The sequence below is a fragment of the Carcharodon carcharias genome, chromosome 5 (assembly GCF_017639515.1).
Source record: "Carcharodon carcharias isolate sCarCar2 chromosome 5, sCarCar2.pri, whole genome shotgun sequence".
In the NCBI taxonomy this organism is placed as follows: Eukaryota; Metazoa; Chordata; class Chondrichthyes; order Lamniformes; family Lamnidae; genus Carcharodon; species Carcharodon carcharias.
Window position 1 is genome coordinate 150,732,064 of NC_054471.1, and position 27,158 is coordinate 150,759,221.

General features: G+C 41.0%; 1 protein-coding gene across 2 annotated transcripts in view; it reads right to left on the reverse strand.

Moving 5' to 3' along the window:
- ccnc (cyclin C) overlaps positions 1–26,106 on the reverse strand; it is a 43,191-nt gene extending 17,085 nt beyond the window's left edge. Inside the window, exons 1-6 of one of the 2 annotated variants that reach the window (XM_041188207.1) lie at positions 25,899–26,106; positions 22,179–22,285; positions 20,126–20,210; positions 14,167–14,236; positions 12,639–12,690; positions 4,633–4,688 (exon numbers count right to left, since the gene is read on the reverse strand). In XM_041188207.1, coding sequence (XP_041044141.1) covers positions 4,633–4,688; positions 12,639–12,690; positions 14,167–14,236; positions 20,126–20,210; positions 22,179–22,285; positions 25,899–25,930 — 402 coding nt within the window. In that variant the 5' untranslated portion in view covers positions 25,931–26,106. Of the gene's footprint in view, positions 1–4,632; positions 4,689–12,638; positions 12,691–14,166; positions 14,237–20,125; positions 20,211–22,178; positions 22,286–25,811; positions 25,831–25,898 lie in introns of those variants that run through there. The other variant, XM_041188206.1, reaches the window with a different exon arrangement.
- Positions 26,107–27,158: the final 1,052 nt, after the last annotated feature.

Sequence of the window (27,158 nt, forward strand, 5' to 3'; positions counted from 1 at the left end):
GAAAAACAAAAAAGGAAAATCTGTGATAGGGTGGAGGGCAGGGTTGATTAAGTGATACAGAAGAAATGGTGCAAGACAAAAGGGAATAGCAACAGGACCAGTAAAGAAACAAAAAGACGGGTATACGGGAGGTGTAAATAACAACAACAAAACTACAGCCCCGCTTTTCCAAAAAAAAAACTGGAGCAGTGATTATGAGCTGAAATTGTTGAACTCAACATAGAGTCCAGAGGGCTGTAAAGTGCCTGACTGAAGGAGAAGATGCTGTTCTTCAAACATTTCCACTGAGCTTCATTAAAACAATACAGGCAAACAAGGACAGCAAGGTCAGACTGGGGCCGGGATGGAGAATAAAGCAGCAGCAGGAGACAACTATTTAGTCTTTCGAACGTTTCCTGTAATTCAATAAGATCACGCCTGATCTGATTATAGTCCTAACTCCACTTTCCTCTCAGCCCCTATAACATTTGAGTCCCTTGCAGATCAAAAATCTGTCTAACTCTGCCTTAAATATATTCAATTGCCTCCACTGATCTCTGGGAAAGAGAATTTCAAGGATTAATGACCTTCAGAAGAAATTCCTCCTCACCTCTGTCTTAAAAAAGACCCATAATTTTTAAACTGTACCCCTAATTTCAGGTTTCCCCACCAGGAGGACATCTTCTCAGCATCTGCCATGTCAAGCCTCCTCAGAATCTATGTTTCAATAAGATCACCTGATATGGCTAAAACAAAAACAGAATTACCTGGAAAAACTCAGCAGGTCTGGCAGCATCGGTGGAGAAGAAAAGAGTTGACGTTTCGAGTCCTCATGACCCTTGAACAGTACTGATCTTTCTTTACAAGGAGAGGTGAAAAACCAGGAGAGAAATGGAAAGCAATGAAGGTGAACAAGGCAAAAGAGAGATATGGAAATCTTGTCGCAGAGACGAACAGAACTTCTTCAAGGTAGGCATTTCTTGAAGAGCAGTGGCAGTCAATTAAACACAGATAAAAACAAAAAACTGCGAATGCTGGAAATCCAAAACAAAAACAGAATTACCTGGAAAAACTCAGCAGGTCTGGCAGCATCTGCGGAGAAGAAAAGAGTTGACGTTTCGAGTCCTCATGACCCTTCAACAGAACTGATCTTTCTTTACAAGGAGGTATGTTATGGCTGTTAGACTTAATAAGATGGTTATGTTTTAAGCTGTCTCTTTTAATTTAAGGTAATAAAGAATGCACTGGAACAGAGGATGTGTTGGGGTGGGAGGGGGGGTGGAGAAATGGTGTGAAGTCGTATTGAACTTTGCCCAGCGATAAGCTCATGTGACTTGTCATGGGGATGGGGGCCCAGGTCAAAAAACTTATTCATACACAGATACGAGCTTTAACACCTGGACAAAGAGGAAAAACAGATGGCTTTACTGTTGCTGACCTGAATCAGGCAGACAAAAAGGACTACTGTCTACTGCATTCACTGCTCCCAATGTGGTCTGCTCTACATTGGAGACACCAAACGCAGACTGGGTGACCGCTTTGCAGAACACCTTCGGTCTGTCCGCAAGCATGACCCATACCTTCCTGTCGCTTGCCATTTCAACACCCTATCCTGCTCTCATGCCCACATGTCTGTCCTTGGCCTGCTGCAATGTTCTAGTGAAGCCCAATGTAAACTGGAGGAACAGCACCTCATATTTATAGCTTTATAGCTTTCCAGCCTTAACACTGAGTTTAACAACTTCAAATCATGAACTCTCTGCTCTATCCTCACCCCTTTTTATCCACTTTTTTCAATATTCATTCTCATTTAATTTTTATTTTTTCATTTTTTTTATCCACTTATTATTTTATTTTCATTTTTATTCATTGTTTTATCCCCACCTTTTATCCTATTTTTAATCTTTTTTTCCCACCACCGTTCCCTCCCCCCACAAGGACCATCTGTCACTTGCTCATATTCTTTCCACAGTGCTTACCCTTGCCCTGCCATTATCACATTCTGCTTTCTGACCTTAATGCCACCATCAGCACCTCCTTTAGCCAGTATCATAATTATTAACACCCCTGGCAATCTCTCCTTTTCCTCCACCTATCATTGGCCTTCTATCCAGCTTCACCTGCTCCACCCCTCTTAGTATAACTTTCATTACAGTTTTACTTCTCTTTAGCTCTGAAGAAGAGTCATAAGGATTCGAAACGTTAACTCTGATTTTTTTCCTCTCCACAGATGGTGTTAGACCTGCTGAGTTTTTCCAGCATTTTGTTTTTTTTTTTTCCAGACAAAAGGAGTCAGGAAAAGAGAACCGACAACAGGTGCTATGCCAAGAAGAAAAGGACTGCTTTTACATGCTAACTTTTGGTGATTTATGTACAAAGATACCCAGATCCCTCTGTACCACAGCATACTGCAATCTCTCTCCATTTAAATAATATTCAGCTTTTCCACTCTTTCCGCCAAAGTGGACAACTTCATATTTTCCCACATTATACTTAACTGCCAAATTTCTGGCCACATGCATAATCTATATCCTTTTGTAACCTCCTCACAACCTATCTTGTATTGTAAGCAAATTTGACTACAATACACTCAGCCCCTTCATCCAAGTTATTTATATAGATCATAAATAGTTGAAGGCCCAGCACTGATTCTTATGGCACTCCACTAGTTAGTTTGCCATCCTAAAAAATGACCTAATTATCCAGACTCTGTTTCCTATTAGTTAGCCAGTTCTCTGTCCAAGCTAATATGTTAGCCCCAACACCATAAGCTCTAATGCTGTATGGTAACCTTTTCATGTGGCACCTTATTGAATGTCTTTTGGAAATCCAAATGGACATTTACTGGTTCCCCTTTATCCACCCTGCTTGTTACATCTTCAAAGAACTTGGAACAAATTTGTCAAACATGAAATCCCTTTCACAAAACCATGTTGAAAATGGCTGAATGTATTTTGATTTTCTAAAACGTCCTGCTACAACTTCCTTAACAATGGATTCTAGCATTTTCCCAATGACAGAAATTAGGCTAACTGGCCAATATTTTCCCGATTCTGTCTTCCTGCTTTCTTGAATAGAGGCGTTACATTTGTTTTTCCAATCAGCTGGAACCTTGCCAGAATCTAGGCAATTTTGGAAGATTGCAACCAATGCATTCACTATCTCCACTATCACTGCAGTCACTTTTAATATCCTAGGATGCAGGCCATTAGGTCCAGGATACATTTCAACCTTTAGTCCCATTAGTTTTCCTAGTACTTTTTCTCTAGTATTAAGTTCATCCCTCCCTTTTGTCTCTTGATTTTCTACTATTCATGGAATGCTTTTTGTCTTTTCTACCATGAAGGCAGATACAAAATACTTGTTCAAAGTCTCTGCCATTATTAATTCCCCAGTCTCATCCTCTAAGGAAGTAACACTTACTTTAGCTAAATTTATTTTTATATACCTGTAGCAGTTTCACCGTCTGTTTAAGACAGACGAGGTGGAATTTCTTATCTGAGGGTCATTAGCCTTCAGAATTCTCTTCCACAGACAGCAATGGCGTCTAGTCATTGAATATATTCATGACTGAATTAAACAGATTTTTGATCTACGAGGAAGTCAAGGATTATGGGGTACAGGCAGGGAAGTAGACTGAAGGTCACAATCAGATCAGGCATATTCTTATTGAATGGCAGAGCAGGTTCAATGGGCTGAATTTCCAAGCTCAAAATTAATTGAGAGATGGTGTAAGAGATGAAGCTGGTACTTTTGTTGCAGACTGATTGTTCAAGGAAGAGAAGAAGCACAGAGTGGGGAAGATTGGGGGATTGTGAAAATATGGCCAAGGGTGAGATTGGAAGGAGGGATGGGGTCAGAGGAAAGTGAAAGGGAAGAAGTATTTGGAGGGGTTTTGGTGGCCAAGAGCTGTTGGAGCTTATAATCAATGACGTCTGTAAAAAAGGGGGTAAAAAAACAACTTTTTATTAAAGCACCAGATAAAGTGAAAGATGAAATGGAGTTCCGGATCAAGACAACTCTAAAATAGATTGCTCTTCAGCAGGACTGACTCAATGAACATTTACCTTGTATTATTGGAAATTAACTGCTTTAAGGATAAAGCAGTTTTTTAGAAAAAAAACAATCAACTGAATAAAACAAAAAATGAGCAATACTGGGCAAGGTTTTCCTTAAAGACAAAAGGAGTTTTAAAATTTGAAGATAAAATTTGGAACGTAAAATTAAGGTTGACAATATAATCTAAATGCAATGTTAGAAGTAGAACGCTAAAATTTGTGGTGATGAAATATCTGTAGAACTTGGGCATTTCACATCATATCAGTGTCTCAGACAGGAATTCACAATTTAACAAATACATCTGAAATATGCAAGGGTGCCTAACCTCAAATTCTCTATCTTGTAAATATAATTATTTCCACTGGCTGTTCTATGAAGCATGGACGGCATGTAACAAGTTCCTGGAATATTGTGGACATGTTAAAACCCACCCAAAATGAATCACCTCTTCAACAGTCAGCCAAAGCAAAGGAATTACAGATACAAAAAAGCCTGAAGATGATTAGTTCCATCTGGGCTACTATCACTGAAATGACAAAGTTTATAATGAGTAATTATATTCCACAAAAAGAAGAAATAAATTTTGACACTTACATGGTTCATTCTGTAAGGAAATTCCTTAGGAAATGCATAAGAAAACCTGGTTTTCACTACATTGTAAAAGAAAAAGTGACAAAATTTAAAAAGCTCAAGTCCAATAGATTTACAAGAATATATACAACATACGTGTCCTCTCTAACATTCCTCTCTAGCACTTCTCTATTCACAAAGGACAAAGAACACTGTTTGAAGCAGATAACCAGGAAACTAAATTATGCCACTGCATGGGATACAGTAACATGTAATTATGCTTTTCAAAAAGCATGAAAAGCTTTTAGCATTCAATACACTATTTTCTCAATTCTACTGGCTCAAAATTACCAACTTAGTTGACTGCACCAGAGCTAACTTGCTAAAGCTTCAAATATTTCTGTACTCCAAGCAATCAACATAGATGGACCGAAAAAAACCTGATACACACTAGTAACTTCAATTGTGTGGACTATACACACATTTTTGAAAACAATTCCAAAGTAATGCAGCCACGACTATTTTACCATGGGCTACTGAAAGTTTAAAAATACCTCAAGCGTCTGTGCATGCTCTCAACATGACTGCCTCAAACATTGTCAATGGTGGAAAAATCTCCATATACTAGCCAATTCAAAGCTGATGCACAAACTAACATGTACATCCTGTAACAAAATTAACCAAAGATCTTCTAAATAAATAGAATCAAATAACTTCAAGATAAACTGAAAGGGACTCGCACACTGTAAACCATACTCTCAGACAGCGCTGATAATGTCACCTGATGACAATGGCTCCTAAGCATTGTGTGTTACAGCTTACAAATATGCAAGGAGTTTAAAGCTTTGTCTCAAAATGCAAGTCCCTCTTGATATTTTAACTGTACCACATACAAATTGAATACATACATAAATACGTAAATAAACCATCATTCTCCATATTTATTCTACGTTTCTTATTTATTTATTCATGGGATACGGGCTCACTTGCTAGGCCAGCATTTATCGCCTTAATTGCCCTGGAGAAGGTGGCAGTGGACATCAACACTCAAGGCTAGATGTTACAAGGGTAACAAAAAGACCAAGACTGAAGGCTCTCTGTCTGAATGCATGCAATATTCATAACAAAGCAAATTAATTGATGGCCCACATTGAAGTAAATAAATATCTGACAGCAATTACAGAGACATGGCTGCAGGATGACAAAGATTGGTCCTTAATGTTGAGGGGTACATGACATTCAAGAAGAATAGGAAACTAGGTAAAGGTGGAGGGGTAGCACTGTTAATCAGAGCACATTGGTGCAATAGTTAGAGGTGATCTTGGTTCAGGAGAACAGGATGTAGAATCGGTTCGGGTGGACGTGAGGAATAGTAGGGGGGAAAAAGTCATTATTGGGAGTGGTCTACAGACCACCTAACAGTAGCCACAGTGTAGGACAAAGTATTCAAGAGAAAATACTAACAGAGTAGCATGTTCTGGAACCAACCAGAGAGCAAGTTATATTAGACTTGCTGTTGTGTAACGTGACAGGATTAATGACCTCAAAGTAAAGGCACCCTAGATAGCAGTGACCACAATATGATTTGAATTTTACATCCAGTCTGAAAGGGAGAAGAGTGGGTCTAAGACTAATATCTTAAACTTAAATAAGGGCAACTATGTGGGGATGAAAGCTGAGCTAGCTGAAGTCAACTGAGAAACTAGGCTAGAGGGTAGAACAATGGAGAAGCAATGGCAAACATTTAAGAAGATACTTCAGAGTATTCAGAATAAGTGCATTCCTATTTATAAAGAAAAATTCTAAGGGCAGGACCCACCATCTGTGGTTAATTAAAGTTAAGGAAAGCATCAAACTTAAGGAAAAAGCATACAACTCCGCAAAGATGAATAGCAGGACAGATGATTGGACAGAATATAAAGAACAGTAGAGAATGACTAAAAGGTTAATCAGGAGAGAAATAAGAGTATGAGAGGAAGCTAGTTAGAAATGTAAAAATGGATAGCAAGAGTTTTTACATGTATTTAACAAGGAAAAGAGTAAGTAAAGTGAATGTTGGTCATCTAGAGTGGCAGTGGGGAGTTATTAGTAGATAATAAGGAAATGGCAGAAGAAATGAACAAATATTTTGCTTCCGCGTTCACTATAGATGATGCAAAAAACATTCCAGTATTAGCTGCAAATCAGGTGAAAGGGAGGGGGGAACCTGGTGAAATTGAAATCACCAGGGAAATGATACTGAGCAAATTGTTGGAGCTGCGGGTTGGCAAGTCTCCGGGTCCTATTGGATTACATCCTAGGGACTTAACAGAGGTAGCTAATGAAGAAGTCAATGCACTAGTGTTAATTTTCCAAAATTCGCTAGATTCTGGAAAGGTTCCATCAGATTGGAAAGTGGCAAATATAATCCCTCTATTCAAGAAGGAAGGGAGACAGAAAACATGAAACTATAGGCCAGTTAGCTTGACATTTGTCATGGGGAAGTTGTTAGAATCGATCATTGAGGAGGTTATAGCTGGGCACTTAGAAGAGCTCAAGGCAACCGGAAAGAGTCAGCATAGTTTTGTGAAAGGAAAATCGTGTTCAACCAATTTATTGGAGTTTTTTTGAAGGAATAACATGTGCAGTGGATAAAAGGGAGCCTGTAGACATTCTGTACTTGGAATTCCAGAAGGCATTTGATGAGGTGCCACATCAAAGGTTATTATGGAAATAAAAGCACATGGTGTAGGGGGTGACATATTATTATGGATAGAAGATTGGCTGGCTGGCAGAAAGCAGAGATTATGCATAAGTGGGTCTTTTTCAGGTTGGCAGGATGTGACGAATGGCATCCCACAGGGGTCTGTACTGGGGCCTCAACTTTTTACGATTTACATCAATGACTTAAATGAGGGGAGTGAAGACATGGTAGCTAAAGTTGCAGATGACACAAAGATAGGTAGGAAAGTATGTTGTGACGACATGAGGTTGCAGATGGATATAGATTGGTTGAGTGAACAGACAAAGATCTGGCAAATGGAGTTTAATGTGGGAAAACGTGAAGTTGTTTACATTGGCAGGAAGAACAAAAACACAGGTTCTTATTTGAATGGAGAACAGCTGCATAATTCCGAGGTGCAAAAGGATCTAGGCGTTCTCATGCACGAGTCACAAAAGAATTTGTCTGCAGGTACAGCAAGTAATTAAGAATGCTAATGGAATGCTATCCTTTATTATCCTTTATTAGAGGGGTTGAACATAAGGATATTATGCTTCAGTTATACAGGGCATTAGTGAGACCACACCTCGAATACTGTGTGCAGTTTTGGTCTCCTTATTTAAGGAAGGATGTAAATGCATTGGAGGCAGTTCAAAGGAGGTTTATTAGATTGATACCTGGAATGAGTGGGTTGTCTTATGAGGAAAGGTTGGACAGACTGGGCTTGTTTCCATTGGAGTTTAGAAGAGTGGGGGTGATTTGATTGAAGTATACAAAGATCCTGAACAGCCTTGATAAGGTGGACATCAAAAGGATGTTTCCTCTTTGGGTGAGTCCAGAACTAGGGGGCACTGTTTTAAAATTAGGACAGAGATGAGGAGAAATTTTTTCTCTCTGAGGGTTGTGCGACTTTGGAACTCTCTGCCTGAGGTGGTGGAGGAAGCAGGCTCATTGAATATTTTTAAAGCAGAGGTAGGTGATTCCCTTGCCTAACAAGAATCTAAAAGTTATCAGGGTTAGATGGCAATGTGGAAATCGACACACAAGATAATCAGCCATGATCTTACTGAATGGCAGAGCAGGCTCGAGGGGCTGAATGGTGTTCTGGTATTGCTGCAGTACATGTGATGTAGGAACACCCACAGTGCTATTAGGAAGGGAGTTCCAGGATTTTGACCCAGCGACAGTGAAGGAACGGCGATATAATTCCAAGTCAGGATGCTGTCTGGCCTGGAGGGAAATTTGCTGGTGGTGTTACCATGCATCTGCTATCCTTGTCCTACTAGGTGGTAGAAGTCATGGGTCTGGAAGGTACTGTCGAAGGAGCTTTGGTGATTTGCTGCAGTGCGACTTTTTGATGGTACATACTACTGCAACTATACGTTGGTGGTGGAGGGAGTGAATGTTGAAGGTGGTAGATGGGGTGCCAATCAAGCATACTGCTTTGTCCTGGATGGTGTCAAGCTTCACGAGTGTTGTTGGAGCTGTACTCGTTAAGGCCAATGGCAAGTATTCCATCACACTCCTGACTTGTGCCTTGTAGATAGTGGACAGGCTTTGGGAAGTCAGGAGGTGAGTTATTCTCCACAGAATTCCTAGCCTCTGACCTACTCTTGTAGCCACAGTATTTATATGGCCAGTCCAATTCAGTTTCTGGTCAATGGTGACTCCCCATGATGTTGGCAGTAGAGGATTCAACAATGGTAATGCTACTCTATGTCAAGGGGAGATAGTTTGATTCTCCCCTGTTGGAGATGCTAATTCCCTGGCTCTTGTGTGGCACGAATGTTGCTTGCCACTTATGAGCCCAAGCCTAAATATTGTCCAGGTGTTGCTGCATATAGACACGGACTGCTTCATTATCTGAGGAGTCGCAAGTGGTGATGAATATTGTGCAATCATCCATGAACATCCCCACTTCTGACCTTATGATGGAGGAAAGGTCATTGATGAAATAGTTAAAGCTGGTTGGGCTGAGGACACTACCCGAGGGACTCCTGCAACGATGTCCTGGAGCTGAGATGACTGACCTCCAACAACCACAACCATCTTCCTTTGTGCTAGGTATGACTACAATTAGTGGAGAGCTTCACTCTGCCCACCCCCTCACCCCAATTCCCATTGACTTCAGTTTTGCTAAGGCTCCTTGATGCCACACCCAATCAATTGCTACCTTGATGCCAAGGGCAGTCACTCTCACCTCACCTCGAGTTCAGCTCTTTAGTCCAAGACTGTAAGTAGGTCAGGAGCTGAGTGGCCCTAGCAGAAACCAAATCTAGTCAGTGAATAGGTTATTGCTGAGCAAGTGCCACTGGGTTGGATTTGTCCTGCTTTTTGTGGACAGGATATTCTTGGTCAATTTTCCACATTGTCGTAACTGTATTGGAACAGCTTGGCTAAGGGCATGGCTAGTTCTGGAACACAAGTCTTCAGTACTATTGCCAGAATATTGTCAGGGCTATGGTCTTTGCAGTATCCAGTGCCTTCAGCCATTTCTTGATATCATGGGAAGTGAATCGAATTGGTTGAAGACTGGCATCTGTGATGCTCTGGAAGAGGTCGGGATGGATCATCCACTCAGCAATTCTGGCTGAAGATGGCTGCAAATCCTTCAGCCCCATCTTATGCACTGCTGTGCTGGCCTCCTCCATCACTGAGGATGGGGATACTTGTGGAGCCTACTCTTCCAGCAAGTTGTTTAATTGTCCACCACCATTCATGACTGGAAGCGGCAGAACTTCAGAACTTACATCCGATTCGTTGGTTGTGGGATCGCTTCACTCTGTTTATCGCTTGATGCTTATTGCTGTTTGGCAAGCAAGTAGCCCTGTTTTGTAGCTTCACCAGGCTGACAGTTATTTTTTGGTATGCCTGGTGCTGCTACTGGCATGCCCTCCTACACTCTTCATTGAGCCAGGGTTGATCCCCCAGCTTAATGGTGGTGACAGAGTGGGAATATGCTGAGTCATGAGGTTACACATTGTGCTTGTACATAATTCTGCTGCTGCTGACAGCCCACAGAATTTCATGGATGCCCAGCTGAGTAGCCAGACGTGTTCGGAATCTATCCCACTTAGCACAGTGGTAGTGCTGCACAATACAATAGAGGGTATTCTCAATGTGAAGACAGGACTTCGTCTCCGCAAGGACTGTGCAGTGGTCCTACCAATACTCTCATGGACAGATGCATCTGCGACAGGTGATTGATGAAGACGAAGCCAAATAGGTTTTTCCCTCTTGTTGGTTCCTCACCACCTGCCAAAGATCCAGTCTAGAGTTACGTCCTTTAGCACTCGGCCAGTTTGGTCAGTAATGGTGCTACAAGCCACTCTTGGTGATGGACATTGAAGTCCCCAATCCAGAGAATATTCTGTGCCCTTGCCACTCTCAGTGCTTCCCCCAAGTAGTGTTCAACATGGAGGAGAACTGATTCATTAGCTGAGGGGGGGGGGGGGTGCGGGGGAGACAGTAGGTGATAACCAGCAGGGGGTTTTCTTCCCATATTTGACCAGATTCCATAAGATTTCATGGGGTCCTGAGTCAATGTTAAAGATTCCCAGGGCAACTTCCTCCAAAATATATATCACTGTGCTACAACCTCTAGAGGGTCTGTCTTTTCGATGGGAAAGGACACAACCCAGGGATGGGGATGGTGGTGCCTGGGACATTGTAAGGTATGATTCCGTGAATGTTATTACGTTAAGCTGTTATTTGACCAGTCTGTGGGACAGCTCTCCCAAGTTTGGCACAAGCCCTCAAACGTTAGTAAGGAGGACTTTGCAGGGTTGACAGGGCTGGGTTTGCCATTGTCATTCCTGGTGCCTAGGTCGATGCTGGGTAGTCGGTCCAGTTTCATTCCTTTTTTTTTAAGGTATCGTAGTGGTTTGAAACAATTGAGTGGCTTGCTCGGCCAATTCAGAGAGCATTTAAGAGCATTTATAAGGAAATGGAATCACATGTAGGCCAGACCAGGTAAAGATGGAAGATTTCCTTCCCTAAAGGGCATTATTGAACCAGATGGGATTTATGACAATCAACAATCATTTTGTGCTCACCATTAGGCTAGTGTTTAATTCAGATTTTTTTATTAATTGAATTTAAATTCTACTAACTCCATGGTGGGATTTGAACGTCTACCCCCAGAGCATTAGCCTAGGCCTCTGGATTACTAATTCAGTGACATTACCACAGTGCAACCGCCTCCCCCATAAATGATTCTTGCCAAGAAGCCTCCAAAGCTCGTTTGTGATTAATGTTCACAAATTATGCAATTTCTTTCATTCACACAATAAACAGAATTTAATAAAGAATTCATATAGTACAGGAACAAGAACAGGAACAGAAGGCCATTTAGTCCCTTAAGCTTGTTCCACCATTCAATGAGATCGTGGGTGATCTGCGATCTAATTCCATAAATCTACATTGACCATATTCCTTTAATAGCTTTGGTTAACAAAAATCTATTAATCTCCATTTTTAAAGTAACCACTGATCTAGCATAAACTTGTACAAAGAGTTCCAAACATCTATCAATCTTTGCATGTACAGGCGCTTCGTAATTTCAATGTAATTTTTTGATTACGCCTTTGGTTTTAGTCTCCTCAACCAGTGGAAATAGTTTTCATCTACCCTGTCTGTTTCCCTCGAATCACCCCTATACCTTCTAAATTCCAGGGAATGCAATCCTAGTTTGTCTAATCTCTGCTTGTATTTTAAACCTTCGAGTCCAGGTATCATTCTGGTATATCTATGTTGCGCTCCCTCCGCAACCCATATGTCTTTCCAAAGGTTTGGTGCCCAGAACTGCTCAGATTGGCCCAGGGCCGGCATTTTCCGGCCCTGTGGTGGCGGGACAACACCGTGAGATGGTCGGCAGCCCAGCCAAAAGTCCGCTGACTTTCGCTGGGACTGGACGACCCCAGCAGTGGGCGGGGCCAGAAAATCCCAACCCAGGGAAGGCTGAACCAGGGCTTCCTACAGCTGAAGTATGATTTGTACCCCCATGTACTCTTGTCCTCTATGTACAAAGACCAGCATTCCACTGGCCTTTTTGATTATATTCTGTATCTGTTCAGGACGTTTTAATGATCCATGTACATGGCCCACAAGTCTATTTGGAATACTACTATTTCTCACTTATCATTTCAAAAGTGCCTTGTTATATCCTTTTTTAGGACCAGGGATGCCCCCACATTGTCTACATTCAAATCCATTTACTGTGGTTTGCTCATGCACTTAAGCTATCTTTTGTTGACTGTATAATTAGGAAATCAGAATTTTTAGCTTTGAAATGTAAAGATTTTAACAGGCAAAAAAGCTTTGTACTCACACACTGAAGTTGAAGCTGAAATCAAACGCGTGTTTGAAACAACACCAAATTCCTAAAAACAAGAAAAAGTTGTGTCCAATATAATATGACAATGACGGCAATAAATTTAATTGGATGCTTTAGTTTAGCTTCCATAGCTCAAAAATTAAAGTTGCAAACATATACTGCTTAAACATTACATTTGCCTCCTAAATATACTGAAATCAAGTCTAATCAGATTAATAGCAACAGCATAAAGTTACAGAACAGGAATAATCATTTTTCCTCTATGACACAAACTTCTTATATTTATCAGTACTAGGTGCTATAAGTCTGGTAATTCAATAATTGCAGCAACTATTCTGTCAATCTTTCAAAGTAGTTGCCATAGGCAAAAGAACATTTTATCAGATATTCACCTATGATTTCCAGAAAAAAAATCCTAAAAGGTCAGAGAGCACAGATCCTTTAACCACTAAAACGGAATATTAATCAAAAAGCAACAGGCAAATCATAACCCTTCACTTTAATTCCTCAGCTAAGATCTGGGATTCTCAGTCCATATCTAGGAACTTCCCTGAGAATTTCTTCAGGAGGGGATTGGGTGGCAGTGGATAATGGGGGTTCAACTTAGCCAGTGTAATTTTGTCAGGAGATCACCAGAAATCCAATTTGTTCATTTATCCAGGATTTCCACTGATCTTCCAAGGCAGTTAATTAAGAGAACTCCTGAGGAAATTCTTGAATATCATTTTAGGTCTCACTGAGTCTCAAAATAAATTTCTCCAATACCACTTCAACCAACCCGAGACACACTTCTTTGAATCTTATCTATTGCACTGTCAGCAAATATAAGTATTTATAATGAACAATATCTTTAATTATTGGAGATAAGCTACAGCTGCTCTTTAGTTGAAAAGACTACTTTGAATTTTTTTTCCGTCTTTAAATAACGGTACAAAATAGCACAAGGCAACAAGGCTTTAAGATCATCCCAAACTCTTAATCAACATAACTCTTCATTCAACACTGAAAATCCTAAATGTAACTAGTGCCAGCCACTAATCAGAACTAGCTGCCTACTGTGAAAGATTGAAAGATACTTTTATCCTTGCAGTGCTGTCTGGAGTATCGTGATTCTTAGCATTAACTCTTGTCTAATTTTCCCGGAGTTCAGTAATATTGCTGCAAACACCACTTTAGGACACCTTTGGATGTTTTTGGATCCTTTAGGTCACTTGTCTTATAAAGGAATCGAATCCCTACGCAAAAATACAACCAGATGTATTAATTTCACCTCAAGGTTCAGAATTATTAGAAACCACTTCAGTGTCATCTCAAAGTTTACAACATCAAATTAGTGCCTTATAATTACTCCTGGATCATCAATTATTCCCCATGAATTTTCAAAAAATTGTAAATTCCTAATCTGTTTGAACATCTCAATAAAATCCTCACCAGAACTAGTAACTCAGGTGATGAGGTAATACTGTCTGAATACCTATGATCAGAAGCTGGATCGCCTATGACAAATATTATTTGAAAATACCTCTACTTTCGATGCTAAAAATACACAAGTTGGTGCCATCAGTACTGGATCTATACTCTTCAGCGAATATCTGAAAAGGTAAAAAGTTGCAGAAACAGCTCATTCACTATAATGAAATAAAAATATTTGTTCCAAGTTATAATGGATAATTCAACTTTCCATTGATAAACCCAGCTGCAATATTGTGTCCAATTCTAGGCACCAGATTTTAGGAAGGACGTGAAGGCTTTGGAGAGAGTACAGGAGAGATTTACTCGAACAGTTCCAAGGATGAGAGGTTACGGTTGCACGGATGAATGGAGAAGCTGGGGTTGTTCAGCTTGGAACATAGAAGGCTAAGAGGGGATTTGATAGTGGTGTTTAAAATCATGAAGGGTTTAAACAGAAATAAAGATTAACTGTTTCCAATGGCTGAAAGGTCAATAATTAGAGGGGTCAGATTTAAGGCGACTGGCAAAAGACATTAGGAAAAGCTTTTTAGAACACAATGAGTGGTTAGGATTTGGAATGCATTGCCTGACAGGATAGTGGGTACAGATTCAATTGTAGACTTCCAAGAGGAATCAGACAAATACTTAAAATGAGAAAAAGTTGCAGGAATATAGAATAAAAGAGTGGGGTAGTGGAATTAAATGGACTGTTCCTCGAAAGCACTGGCACAGACTTGATGGGCTGAATGGTCCTCCTTCCTTGCTGAACTATCTATGATTCTAGAAAGCCTAGTTAAGTCCCAACGTATCATAAAAACAGTAAGTGTTAGAAATACTCAGTAGGTCAGGCAACATCTGTGGAGAAAGAAAGTCAACGTTTCAGGTATTTTGGCAGAACTGAAAAGATTTATAGAGATGTAACAGGTTTTAAGCAGGTATAGAGGTAGGGAAAGGGGCGGGGGGGGGAAAGAACAAAAGGGAAGGTCTGTGATAAGGTGGAAGGCAGAAGAGATTAAATAGCAAAATGGATGATGCAGCATACCAAAAGTACATGGTAACTGGACAAGAAAAAAGAAGGATCTGGAAAAAGGGAGCCAAAAAATTACCAATAACTATTGAAAAAAGTGTAGAGACTACGATCTGAAATTGTTGAACTCAATGTTGAGTCCAGAGGCTGTAAAATGCCTAAGATTTTTTTTTTTAAATTCATTCACGGGATATGGACTTCACTGGCTGGGTCAGCATTTATTGCCCATCCCTAGTTGCCCTTCAGAAGTTGGTGGTGAGCTGCCTTCTTGAACCACTGCAGTGCACGTGGTATAGGTACATCCACGGTGTTGTTAGGAAAGGAGTTCCAGGATTTTGACCCAGCAACAATGAAGGAACGGCGATATATTTCCAAGTCAGGATGGTGAGTGACTTAGATGGGAACACCACCGCCTGCTTGCTGCCCTTGTCTTTCTAGGTGTTGTGGTCGTGGGTGTGGAAGGTGTTGTCTAAGGAGCCTTGGTGAATTCCTGCAGTGCATCTTGTAGATGGTACACACCACTGCTACTATGCATCAGTGGTGGAAGGAGTGAATGTTTGTGGATGTGGTGCCAATCAAGCGGACTGCTTTGTCCTGGATGGTGTTTCAGCTTCTTCAGTGTTGTAGAAGCTGCACTCATCCAGGCAAGTGGGGAACATTCCTGACTTGTGCTTTGTAGATGGTGGACAGGCTTTGGGGACTCAGGAGGTGAGTTACTTATTGCATGATTCCTAGCCTCTGACCTGCTCTTGCAGCCACAGTTTTTATATGGCTAGTCCAGTTCAGTTTCTGGTCAATGGTAACCCCCAGGATGTTGATAGTGGGGGATTCAGTGATGATAATGCATTGAACATCAAGGGGCAATGGTTGGATTCTCTCTTGTTGGAGATGGTCATTGCGTGACACTTGTGTAGCACGAATGTTACTTGCCACTTGTCAGCCCAAGCCTGGATATTGTCCAGGTCTTGCTGCATTTGGGCATGGACTGCTTCAGTTTCTAAGGAGTCACGAATGGTGCTGATCACTGTGCAATCATCAGTGAACATCCCCACTTCTGACCTTATTACGGAAGGAAGGTCATTGATGAAGTAGCTGAAGATGGTTGGGCCGAGGGAACTACCCTGAAGTACTCCTGCAGCGATGTCCTGGAGCTGAGATGACCGACCTCCAACAACCACAACCATCTTCCTTCATACTAGGTATGACTCCAACCAGCAGAGAGTCCTCCAGCCAGCAGAGAGTCCCCCCACCGCCCCACCGATTCCCACTGACTCGAGTTTTGCTAGGGCTCCTTGATGCCACACTCGGTCAAATGCTGCCTTGATGTCAAGGGCAGTCACTCTCACCTCACGAGTTCAGCTCTTTTGTCCATGTTTGAACCAAGGTTGTAATGAGCTCAGGAGCCGAGCAGCACTGGTGGAACACAAACTAGGCATCAGAGAGCAGGTTATTGCTAAGCAAGTGCCACTTGATAGCACTGTTGATGGCCTCTTCCATTTCTTTACTGATGATGGAGAGTAGAATGATGGGGCAGTAAATTGGCTGGGTTTGATTTTGTCCTGCTTTGTGGGTACAGGACGTACCTGGGCAATTTTCCACATAGCTGGGTGGATGCCAGTGTTGTAGCTGCACTGGAATAGCTTGGCCAGGGGCACAAGTCTTCAGTACTTTTGCGGGAATATTGTCAGGGCCCACAGCCTTTCCAGCAACCAGTACCTTCAGCCGTTTCTCAATATCATATGGAGTGAATCGAATTGGCTAAAGACTGGCATCTATGATGCTGGGGACCTCCGGAGGAGGCCAAGATGGATCATCCACTCGACATTTCTGGCTGACAATTGTTGCGAATGCTTCAGCCTCATCTTTTGTACTGCTGTGCTGGGCTCCTCCATCTTTGAGGATGGGGATATTTGTGGAGCCACATCCTCCAGCAAGTTGTTTAATTTCCACCACCATTCACAACTGGATGTGGCAGGACTGCAGAGCTGAGAATTGATCCGTTGTTTGTGGGATCACTTAGCTCTGTCTATCACTTGCTGTTTATGCTGCTTGGCACGCAACTAGTCCCATTTTATAGCTTCACCAGGTTGACCCCTCATTTTTAGGTATGCCTGGTGCTGCTCCTGGCATGCCCTCCTACACTCTTCATTGAATCAGGGTTGATCCCCTGACTTGATGGTAATAGTAAAGTAGGGGATATGTCAGGCCAGAGGTCACAGATTGTGTTAGAGTACAATTCTGTTGCTGATGGTACAGTGTCTCATGGATGCCCAGTCTTGAGTTGCTAGATCTGTTCTAAATCTATCCTATTTAACACGGTGATAGTACCACACAACATGGAGGGTATTCTCAATGTGAACGCGGGACTTCACCTCCACAATGACTGTGCAGTGGTCACTCCTACCAATACTGTCATGGACAGATGCATCTGCGGCAGGCAGGTTGGTGGGGATGAAGTCAAGTATGTTTTTCCTTCTTGTTAGTTCTCTCGCCACCTGCCGCAGACCCAGTCTAGCAGCTATGTCATTTAGGACTCGGCCAGCTCGGTCAGTATTGGTGCTACCAAGCCACTCTCAGTGATGGGCACTGAAGTTCCCCGCCCAGAGTACATTCTGCGCCCTGGCCACCCTCAGTGCTTCCTCCAAGTGATGTTCAACATGGAGGAGCATTGATCCATCAGCTGAAGGAGGGCAGTACATGGTAATCAGCAGGAAGTTTCCTTGCCCATGCTTGACCTGGTGCCTTGAGACTTCATGCCGTCCGGAGTCTATGCTGGGGTCAACTGTATACCACAGCGCTGCCACCTCTGCTGGGTCTGTCTTGCCAGCGGGACAGGACATACCGAGGGATGATGGTGATGGTGGTGTCTGGGACATTATCTGCAACGTATGATTCCGTAAGGATGACTATGTCAAGCTGTTGCTTCACTAGTCTGTGAGACAGCTCTCCCAATTTTGGCACTAGCCCCCAGATGTTAGTAAGGAGGACTTTGCAGGCTCGACAGGGCTGTGATTGCCATTGTCGTTTCCAGTGCCTAGGTTGATGCCAGGTGGTCCGTCTGGTTTCATTCCTTAAAAATGCAGCTGTTCCACATTTATCTTGAACTGCCAGGAACAGCCAGAGAAATCAGAGTGGGAGAAGGATGGAGAATTAAATGTCAGGCAACCAGAAGTTCAGGGTTCCACTTGCAGACTGAGCAGAGGTGTTCCACAAAGCAGTTGCCCAATTTGCATTTGATCTCCCCAACGTAGAGGAGAACTCATCATGAGTAGCATATACTAACTTGAAAGTAGCACAAGTATGTCGCTGTTTTACCTAGAAGGAGTGTCTGGAGTCCTGGACAGTGAGAAAGGAGGTGGAGGTAAAAGGGCAGGTGTCGTAGAGGAAGATGCCATGGGAAGGAGAGGAGATGTTGGGAGTGATTGAGGAGTGAACTAGAAATGTTGCGGAGACACTGGTCCCTTCAAATGTTGAAAGTGTGCTGGGGGTGGCATCACTCGGTAGATGTCAGAAATGATAGAGGCTGATGGGGTGGAAGACGAGGACAAGGGGAACCCTCTTGTGGTTCTGGGAGGGAGGGGAAGAGGCGATGGCAGAAAAGTGGATAATAGAACACAAACAGTCAAGCCACAGTGAGGGGCCAGGATCCTCAGTAGAGGAAAAAGGAAGACAATTTGGAAAAACTTGTATGGAAGGTGGCATCGTTAAAACAGATGCAATGAACATAGAGAAACTAGGAGAATGGAACATAGCCCTTACAACAAATGGGATGGCAGGAAGTGTTATCAAAGTAGCTGTGGGAGTCAATGGGACACGATGTCCCATGAGGTAGTGTGGTCCAGAGTGCAGGACTTGTTTCCTTGTCTTAATGATGTGGCAGAGAAGAAATTGTGACTCAAAGTGTATTGCAGCTTGATGGACAAGCGTAGCCATTTTGAATGATTAGTAGAATGCTCCTCCCAGTCATTTAGATCAATCCTGCCGTGCTTCAAGGTATGTCTTGGAAGTGTATTCTTTGTCCTCCCCTGAACATTGGCCATTTGAGAGTTGAGGAAACAGGACCTGGCAGGAGAGATGCTGTTCAGCCATTCAGACAGTGTCCAGTCCATCAAAACTGATTTTGCATTGTTTTCCTATATAACAGTGACTGTACTCAAAAGTAATTACAGGCTTTGAAGAGTCATACGGACTCAAAATGTTAACTGTGTTCCTCTCCGCAGATGCTGCCAGACTTGCTGAGGTTTTCCAGGTATTTTTATTTTTATACTAGCTTTGAACTGTCTTGGGATTACCTGAAGTTGTAAAGGGCGTGATATAAATGCACCTACTTTCCATGTACACGTGATGCATTTACCTCCTAATTCAGAGACATGGTCTTTTCAGCTACATCACAATTTTGTATTTAGTAGACAAATAAGTGATTTTTTTCATTAGGTAAAATTTGCATAGGCTCTGATTTAAAGTTAGTGGAAAAATGTCAGACTATTTAACAAAATGCTAAAACTAAAATAAAAACTTTTATGCAAAGAGCATAACTACACCCTATTCAGTAAAACCATAAATTGTCCACATCCTGCATTCAATCAACTGGCTACATTGCAGGAATAGTCAGCCATCTGGCACAGAATATCAGATATGGAGCAATGTTTATACCACTGCACACAATAGCAATTTTGAACTGAAATATATAATGTATAAGACAATTTTTCTTAATACACAGTACCACCATGTGAAAACTAACACACATTACAAAGAAGACATGTCCCATTTACATTCCATTTAAGTGACTGCTGCAGCTACCAGATATGCCAAACAAACATCACTAACTTGTAGTGCTCTAAATTATTTGCACCTTTGATACAGCAGATATACAATGTATATGTGGAATAGAATGAGCACCAAGATATATGCAAGTCTTATAACCAAATATGGTCTTTGTTCCAGTATATTCTATATATTGATGAAAAGTTTAAGGTAAAATTTAAGTTAAGAAGCACCTCACCTGGCATAGAATCTCTTGAAATAGACTGTTGCAGTTGCAATAACTTGCTGCCTCAGTTTGAGGTGTTCCCCAAGAGCTTGGATTACTATTGGTGAAACAAGAAGAAATGTTTATGTACAATGCTTGTTCACCCTGCGGTGATATACATAAAATGTATATTTATATACATTGGGATGGATACAACCCAATGTATCCATTAAATTGGGATGGATACAACCTTGCACCTTAACTCTTGACTTTAATTTATGCTATTAGTCACAAGATGTGAAACTTAACATAAAAGCAAAATACTGCAAATACTACATAGCTCTGAAGAAGGGTCATACGGACTCAAAACATCAAGTCTTTCTCTCTCCACAGATGCTGTCAGATCTGCTGAGTTCATCCAGCATTCTCTGTTTTTGTATAAAACTTGATGATTTTTTGAAGTCGATAACTGTAGTACTGTATTTTCTTTTCTGCATTTACAGCATTTTGATTTGAGATTTCCAGCATCTGCAGAATTTGGCTTTTGCAGTACTATAGTCATCTGCTCTTGGCTGTATCTACAGCTTCCCATATAGTGTGACTTAATGTTGTCCTATTTGAGAGTTAAGCTTTTGGGCAAGAGATACAGGGGGATGTGAGGAAGAATTTTTTTTTTTACACAGTAAATAGTAATGACCTGGAACTCACTGCTCACAAGGCTAGGGGAAACAGAACCTTCAATGATTTCAAAAGGAGATTGAATGGGCACATAAAGGAAAATGTTTAAAAACCTTCATCACTGTTACAGCATATTTCCCACTGTATATGGTGTGTTCTAGTGTTCTCACACAACAGTTATTTCCAATTCCATGGAAAGGTTATGGTGGCTGTAACTCGCAGGTTTGCAATTTGCTTGATAATATCAGGCCTGTGAAATGTTAGCAAAAAAGCTTTAAAACTAGGGAGACCTTTCACTGTATCCCCAAAATAAAGCAATAATGTTCCTTGAAAATAAAGTGTATTTTGCTTTTCTCACATAACCTCCCTACTTAGTATTATGACCACAGCCGATGTTATTCGCTGAGCAAGCCAAATCCCAGAGGGAAACTTATCTTACTGATCATAACTTTTTTTTTGTATTTTGAAAATGAGAAAGAACTACTAATCTAAGCATAGAATCCCAGTATCATACGTTTTTAAAATTATTTATGACCAAGAAAAAAAACTTAAGCACACAAGATTAAAGTTACACAGTTAACAGTCTTGCAAAACATCCCCCCAACCCAAAAGAACCTCACTTGGTTAGTTCACAAATAAAATACTTGACAACAGCTCCCTTATAGATTTTTAACCATAAAAATCCAGTAATATTACCCAAGGCAAATACTGATGTCACTTTAGTAAAGGTATACCACAAGACTTCTCACACTCTCCCCCTCTGCTGTGGAAATCCAAAAATTTCAGAAACAAGACTGCTTTCTGAGACAAAGACTTCCCTGGTTTCTGGATGACTGCTTCAGATTTCACACCTTCTCTCAGCACAGAGCTGGTCCCAGGATATCCCTCCCATACAGCCAACATAACTCAGCTCAACATCTATACTTAAATACCCTTTTTCCCTTTCACCTTCGATTCCATTGTCCTCAGCACTTCTTTGAACTTAACATTTCCAAAATAGAAAATCCTTTCACGTTTTCCTACTGCCTCCCCTTTTGAGTCAAATACAATTTAATAAATCTTCCCTTATTTACTTATGAAACATTTGTAAGTTGTCAAAGTCCTTTGTCTCTTCTAAACTCCCCTTTGAAATTTAACAGCTGAAAAGTCAAGTCCCTACCTATCACCTAATGCAAATTTTAAAACTCAACTTATTTACTTGTAGATTCAACTTCACCATAGCCTCTCATTACAAATGTATGCATCTAGCCCATTTTCCTTTCATCTCTCAGTTCCCACAGACAAGCTGTCTTTACCACACAACACACACAGCCTTTACAGAATACCACCATATTCCCAAAAATATTTTAAAAAATAACATCCATCTTCACTTTAGCACCAATTGACTAACATTGATGAACAGCATTACCATTAGCAAAAAATATTTGCAATTTCCAATATTCTTCTTCTGTTAGGAATTTCAAGTCTTTCTGCCGCTCCTTCATTACATCTTGCTTATCAAGGATCCACTGTAAGCTGAAATAGAACAAACACAAGCTTGTTACAGTATTAGATTATAGATGATGTGATAGATGACATTGTGTTGCACAGCAGGCTAATTACAAGTTTCATTATGTTACAAGTTAATTCTATAAGGAATTCAGAAGACTTGGCAGGATCACCTGGACCCTGGAATAGATTACTGCCCTATAACGAATCACATGCACTGGAGGATTTTACAACAAATACTGGTGGAGTTTCCCCCAACAACACTCCCCGCCCCCACCATTGTTCTTGCATTTCTTTTCAGACCATACTGTCAAAATGAAACTGATGAGGAATCTCCCACTAACTGAAGGAGTAGAGAAATGGCTGCAAGATGGCAAAGACTGGGGCCTGAATATTCAAGGGTACATGACATTTGAGAAGACAGAAAGCTAGGCAAAGGTGGATGGGTAGCTCTGTTAATGAAGGCTGACATTAGTACATTAGAGAGAGATGACCTTAGTTCTAAAAGAATCAGAGTGGGAAGATATAAAAAAGCAAAGGTAAGAAGTCACTTGTGGGAGTAGTTTATAGACCCCTTACAATAACTACACTGTAGGACAGGGTACACCAAGAGAAATAATGGGGACTTGTGAGAAAGATAATCATGGGTGATTTTAATCTACATTAGGATTGGATGAATCAGATTGGTAAAGTTGGCCTGAAAGATGTGTTCATAGTTTCTTAGAGCAGCAAGTTCTAGAACCAAACAGAGAGCAGGCTATTCTAGATATGATGATGTGTAATGAGACAGGATTAGTTAATGGCCTCATAGTAAAGGCACTCCCTAGTTAGCAGTGATCATAACATGGTTAAATTTTGCATCCAGTTTGAGGGAGTGAAAAGTGGTTCTAAGACCAGCATTTTAAACATAAATAAAGGCAATTTTGAAGGCACGAAGACAGAGCTAGCTAAAGTGAACTGGGAAATTAGGTTAAGGGATGAATTAGTAGAGATGCAGTGGCAGACATTTAAGAAGATATTCCATAACACTCAGCGAAGATACGTTCCAGTGAGAAAGAAAGACTCTAGAGGAAGGAACACCATCTGTGGCTAAGTAAGAAAGTTAAAGTTAAAGATAGTATCAAATTGAAAGAAAAAGCATACAATTCTACAAAGGTTAGTGACAGGTCAGAAGATTGGACAGAATATTTTAAAAAAGCAAAGAATGAAAAAATAACGAGGGAGAAATTAGAGTTCGAGGGAAAGCTAGCTAGATATACAAAAACAGGGAAAATGCTATCATTAAGGAGGTTATAGCAGGCCACTTAGAAAATCTCAATGCAATCAGGCAGAATCAACATGGTTTTATAAAAGTGAAATCATGTTTGACTAATTTATTAGAGATCTTTGAGAAAATAACAAGCAATGTGGATAAAGGGGAACATGAGGATGTGTGGTACTTGGATTTCCAGAAAGCATTTGATAAGGTGCCACATCAAAGGTTACTACACAAAATACGAGTTCATGGTGTACGGGGTAACATATTAGCCAACGGGAAACAGAGTAGCCATAAATTGGTCATTTTCAGGTTGGCAAGATGTAACGATTGGAGTGCCATAGGAATCAGTGCTGGGGCATCTATTTACAATCCACATCAAATTACTTGGATGAATGTATGGTTGCTAAATTTGCTGATGACAAAGATGGGTAGAACAATAAGTTGTGAAGAGGACATAAGGCGTCTGCAAAGGGATATAGATAGGTTAAGTGACTGGGAAAAAAATGGCAGATGGGAGTACAGTTGGGAAAATGAGAACTTGTCCACTTTGGCAGGAAGAATAGAAAAACAGCATTATTTAAAATGGAGAGAGATTGCAGAACTCTACAGTACAGAGGGATCTGGGTATCCTGGTATATGAATCAGCAAAACTTAGTATGCAGGTACAGCAAGTAATTAGGAAGGCAAATGGAATGTTGTTGTTTATTGAAATGGGAATGAAATATAAAAGTAGGGATATTTTGCTACAGTTGTACAAGGTATTGGTGAGACAATACCTTGAGTCTGGTGTACAATTTTTTATTTAAGAACGGATAGAATTGCATTAGAAGCAGTTCAGAGAAGGTTCACTTGACTGATTCCTGGGATGAAGGTTTTAACTTATGAGGAAAGATTGGGCAGGCTGGGCCTGTATCCATTGGAGTTAAGAAGAATGACAGCTGATCTTATTGAAACATATAAGAACCTGAGGGGACGTGACAGGGTGGATGCTGAAGGGATATGGGAGAGACTAGAGCTAGAGGACACAGCTTAAAATAAGAGGTCCCCCATTCAAGACAGAGATGAGGAGAAATTCCTTCTCCCTCCCTCTCTCTCTCTCAGGGTCATAAGCCTGTGGAATTCTCTTCCCCGGAGAGAGTTGGAAGCAGGGTCAATGAATATTTTTAAGGCAGAGTTAGATTGACTCCCTTGTTAGTCAAGGATCTAAGGGTATAGAAGGTAGTCAGGAAGTGGAGTTGAAGCCACAATCATGTCAGCCATGATCTTATCAAATGGCACAGCACACTCAAAGGGCCAAATGACTTATTCCTGTTCCTAATTTCTATGTTTTATTTCACTGCATTAAGAGAAATCATGTACACTGGCTACAATCAAACTGCTCAAGGTTTTCTTTCACAGTTATACAGAAATATCATTCAACTAACAGTCAATGGAAGTCACGTTTTGTTAATTTTAATCAGCTTTGCGCAGCTCGCCTTCTCTCACAAGATATGTCATACTTTCACCTACCTCTTCCATCCAGCAGACTGGCTGGCAATTAACTTCAAGCAGCCAACAGATGAAACTCACCTCAATCTTAGGATGAAAGTCAAGCCAGCTACCACGTAAGCCTTTTCACATTTAAAGACTACAATAGAATGGATTTTCTTACTTTCTATTTACATAACTCCACTGACTGCAGTTGTGGAGTTCACAAGAACATAAAATGTATCTCATCCTAGAAAAGAATCCATTCATACATCCTACGTACTACATCCCTGAGCTAAATAAATACCTAAAACCCATATTCACAACTTAGAACCTCAAAAATGTGAACATAATAAAATTCCAAAAGTCAAAAATATAAAAGAAACGTACAGAACCTCAAAAAAGTATCACTTGCCAAGCTCTCTTTTCGTCATATTGCAGCATCAAGGCTTTACAACCACAATTCCACCCGTCCCAATGGACCTATCATATCAACTGGTATAAGATAACATTTCACTTACATTTTAAAAAACACTAGATTTTCTGAAGACTTTTATAAACATATCTACTTTTTTCTGGGCAACACCCCTTCTCCACCTCTACCCCAGTACAACTTGCTCTGATCTGTTAAAGTTCTTTCATTGTCTCCCCCAACACACATCCCAGTAGATGGTTTCAATATCAATTCCACTCGGATACAGTTTGTTTTAAAGACCCTGAAACAGGGAGAAAGGCCAATTTATTGCAGCTTCCACCAGAACAGAAATAACACAGACCAGAACAAACTGTACGGTGCGTACAGCTTGCAGTTTAAAATAAGAGGCGTACAACTTTGGGAAATGATCCACTGCAATCAGCTTCTTGCACATTTTCTGCTGCTCTTTAGGCCTCAAACTCTTGAGATCAAACACTCACTAGTGCGAGCTCTGCCAGAAGTTCCCCGCCATCTCCTCTCACCCAGAGCCGGCCACCTGGCCGCTCCTCCCGGGGCTTCGCTGATCTTCCTTTCTCCTTCTGGTTATGTTGTTTTTTCCGAGTGTATAAAATGTAAATCCTAAATTTCCAGCCCAGCTGTCTCTGTAACACCTAAATGTTTCCGTCAAGCAACCCGAGGTCAGGATTAAAGTTCCTGGTTAAAAACCTTCCGGGGCGAGTGCAGGAACTCCGCTCTCTGACTCTCAGCTCCTGGTCATTCAAGGAAACTGGGGGTTGGTTATATTAAAAAACACGTTAAATGGTTGGTTGGTGAGGACTGGTGATTTTTTTTTTAAAACTGCATAATATGTGTTTGTATTCTTTTTTTCCCCCTCTGGCCAGTTAAATTACTTGCGTTTAGTGGAATTTATTTCCCAGTTTGTTGGGAATTGCAGGCACAGTTGTCATTGGTAACACCCCCTTCAGTTGGTAAAGTGAGCTTTGATTACATTTTCAGGTCTTATGGCAGCCGATTAGGGATGATGTGCCTGAGCACTGGGACAAACACGTCCTGCTCATTGAAAGCCAGTATGGATTTGTAAAGGATAAGCCACGCCTTAATGAAACTGGTTGAATTTTATTTTGTAGAGGTAACTAATATGGTAACTAACGGGAGTGTCCATGGATGTTGTTGATACGGAGGCATTCAATCAGGTTCCACATAAGAAACTGTCAAGAAAATTGAGAGCTTATGGAATTAGAGGCAAGCAATTGACATGGGTAGGGAATTAGGTGGTAGAGGACTGAATAGGGAAAATGGGTGTCTTATCTAATGGGCAGGATCTATGCTGGGGCCACAGCTTTTCACTATAATTATAAATCACATAATGAAGAAATTAGTTGAGACAGTAAATAGTGTATATGGGAGCAAAACGTTGATAGATTAAGTGAGTAGGCAAAATTGACAGATGGAGTTCAATGGAGGAAAATGTAAGGGTGTCTATTTTTGACCTAAAATGGATAGATCAGGTTATTTTCTAAATGGTGAGAAGATAGCAACTGTGGAAGAGCAGAGAGATTATGGGGTCCACGTGCTGAAATCACTAAGGACTGGTGGACAAGTCCAAGAATAATTTAAAAGCCTAATAGAATGTTGGCCTTTATTTCAAGAGGGCTGGGTTACAAAGGGATGGACGTTATGCTACAATTATAGAGAGCCCTATTTAGATCCTATCTTGAATACTGCATTCAGTTCTGGGC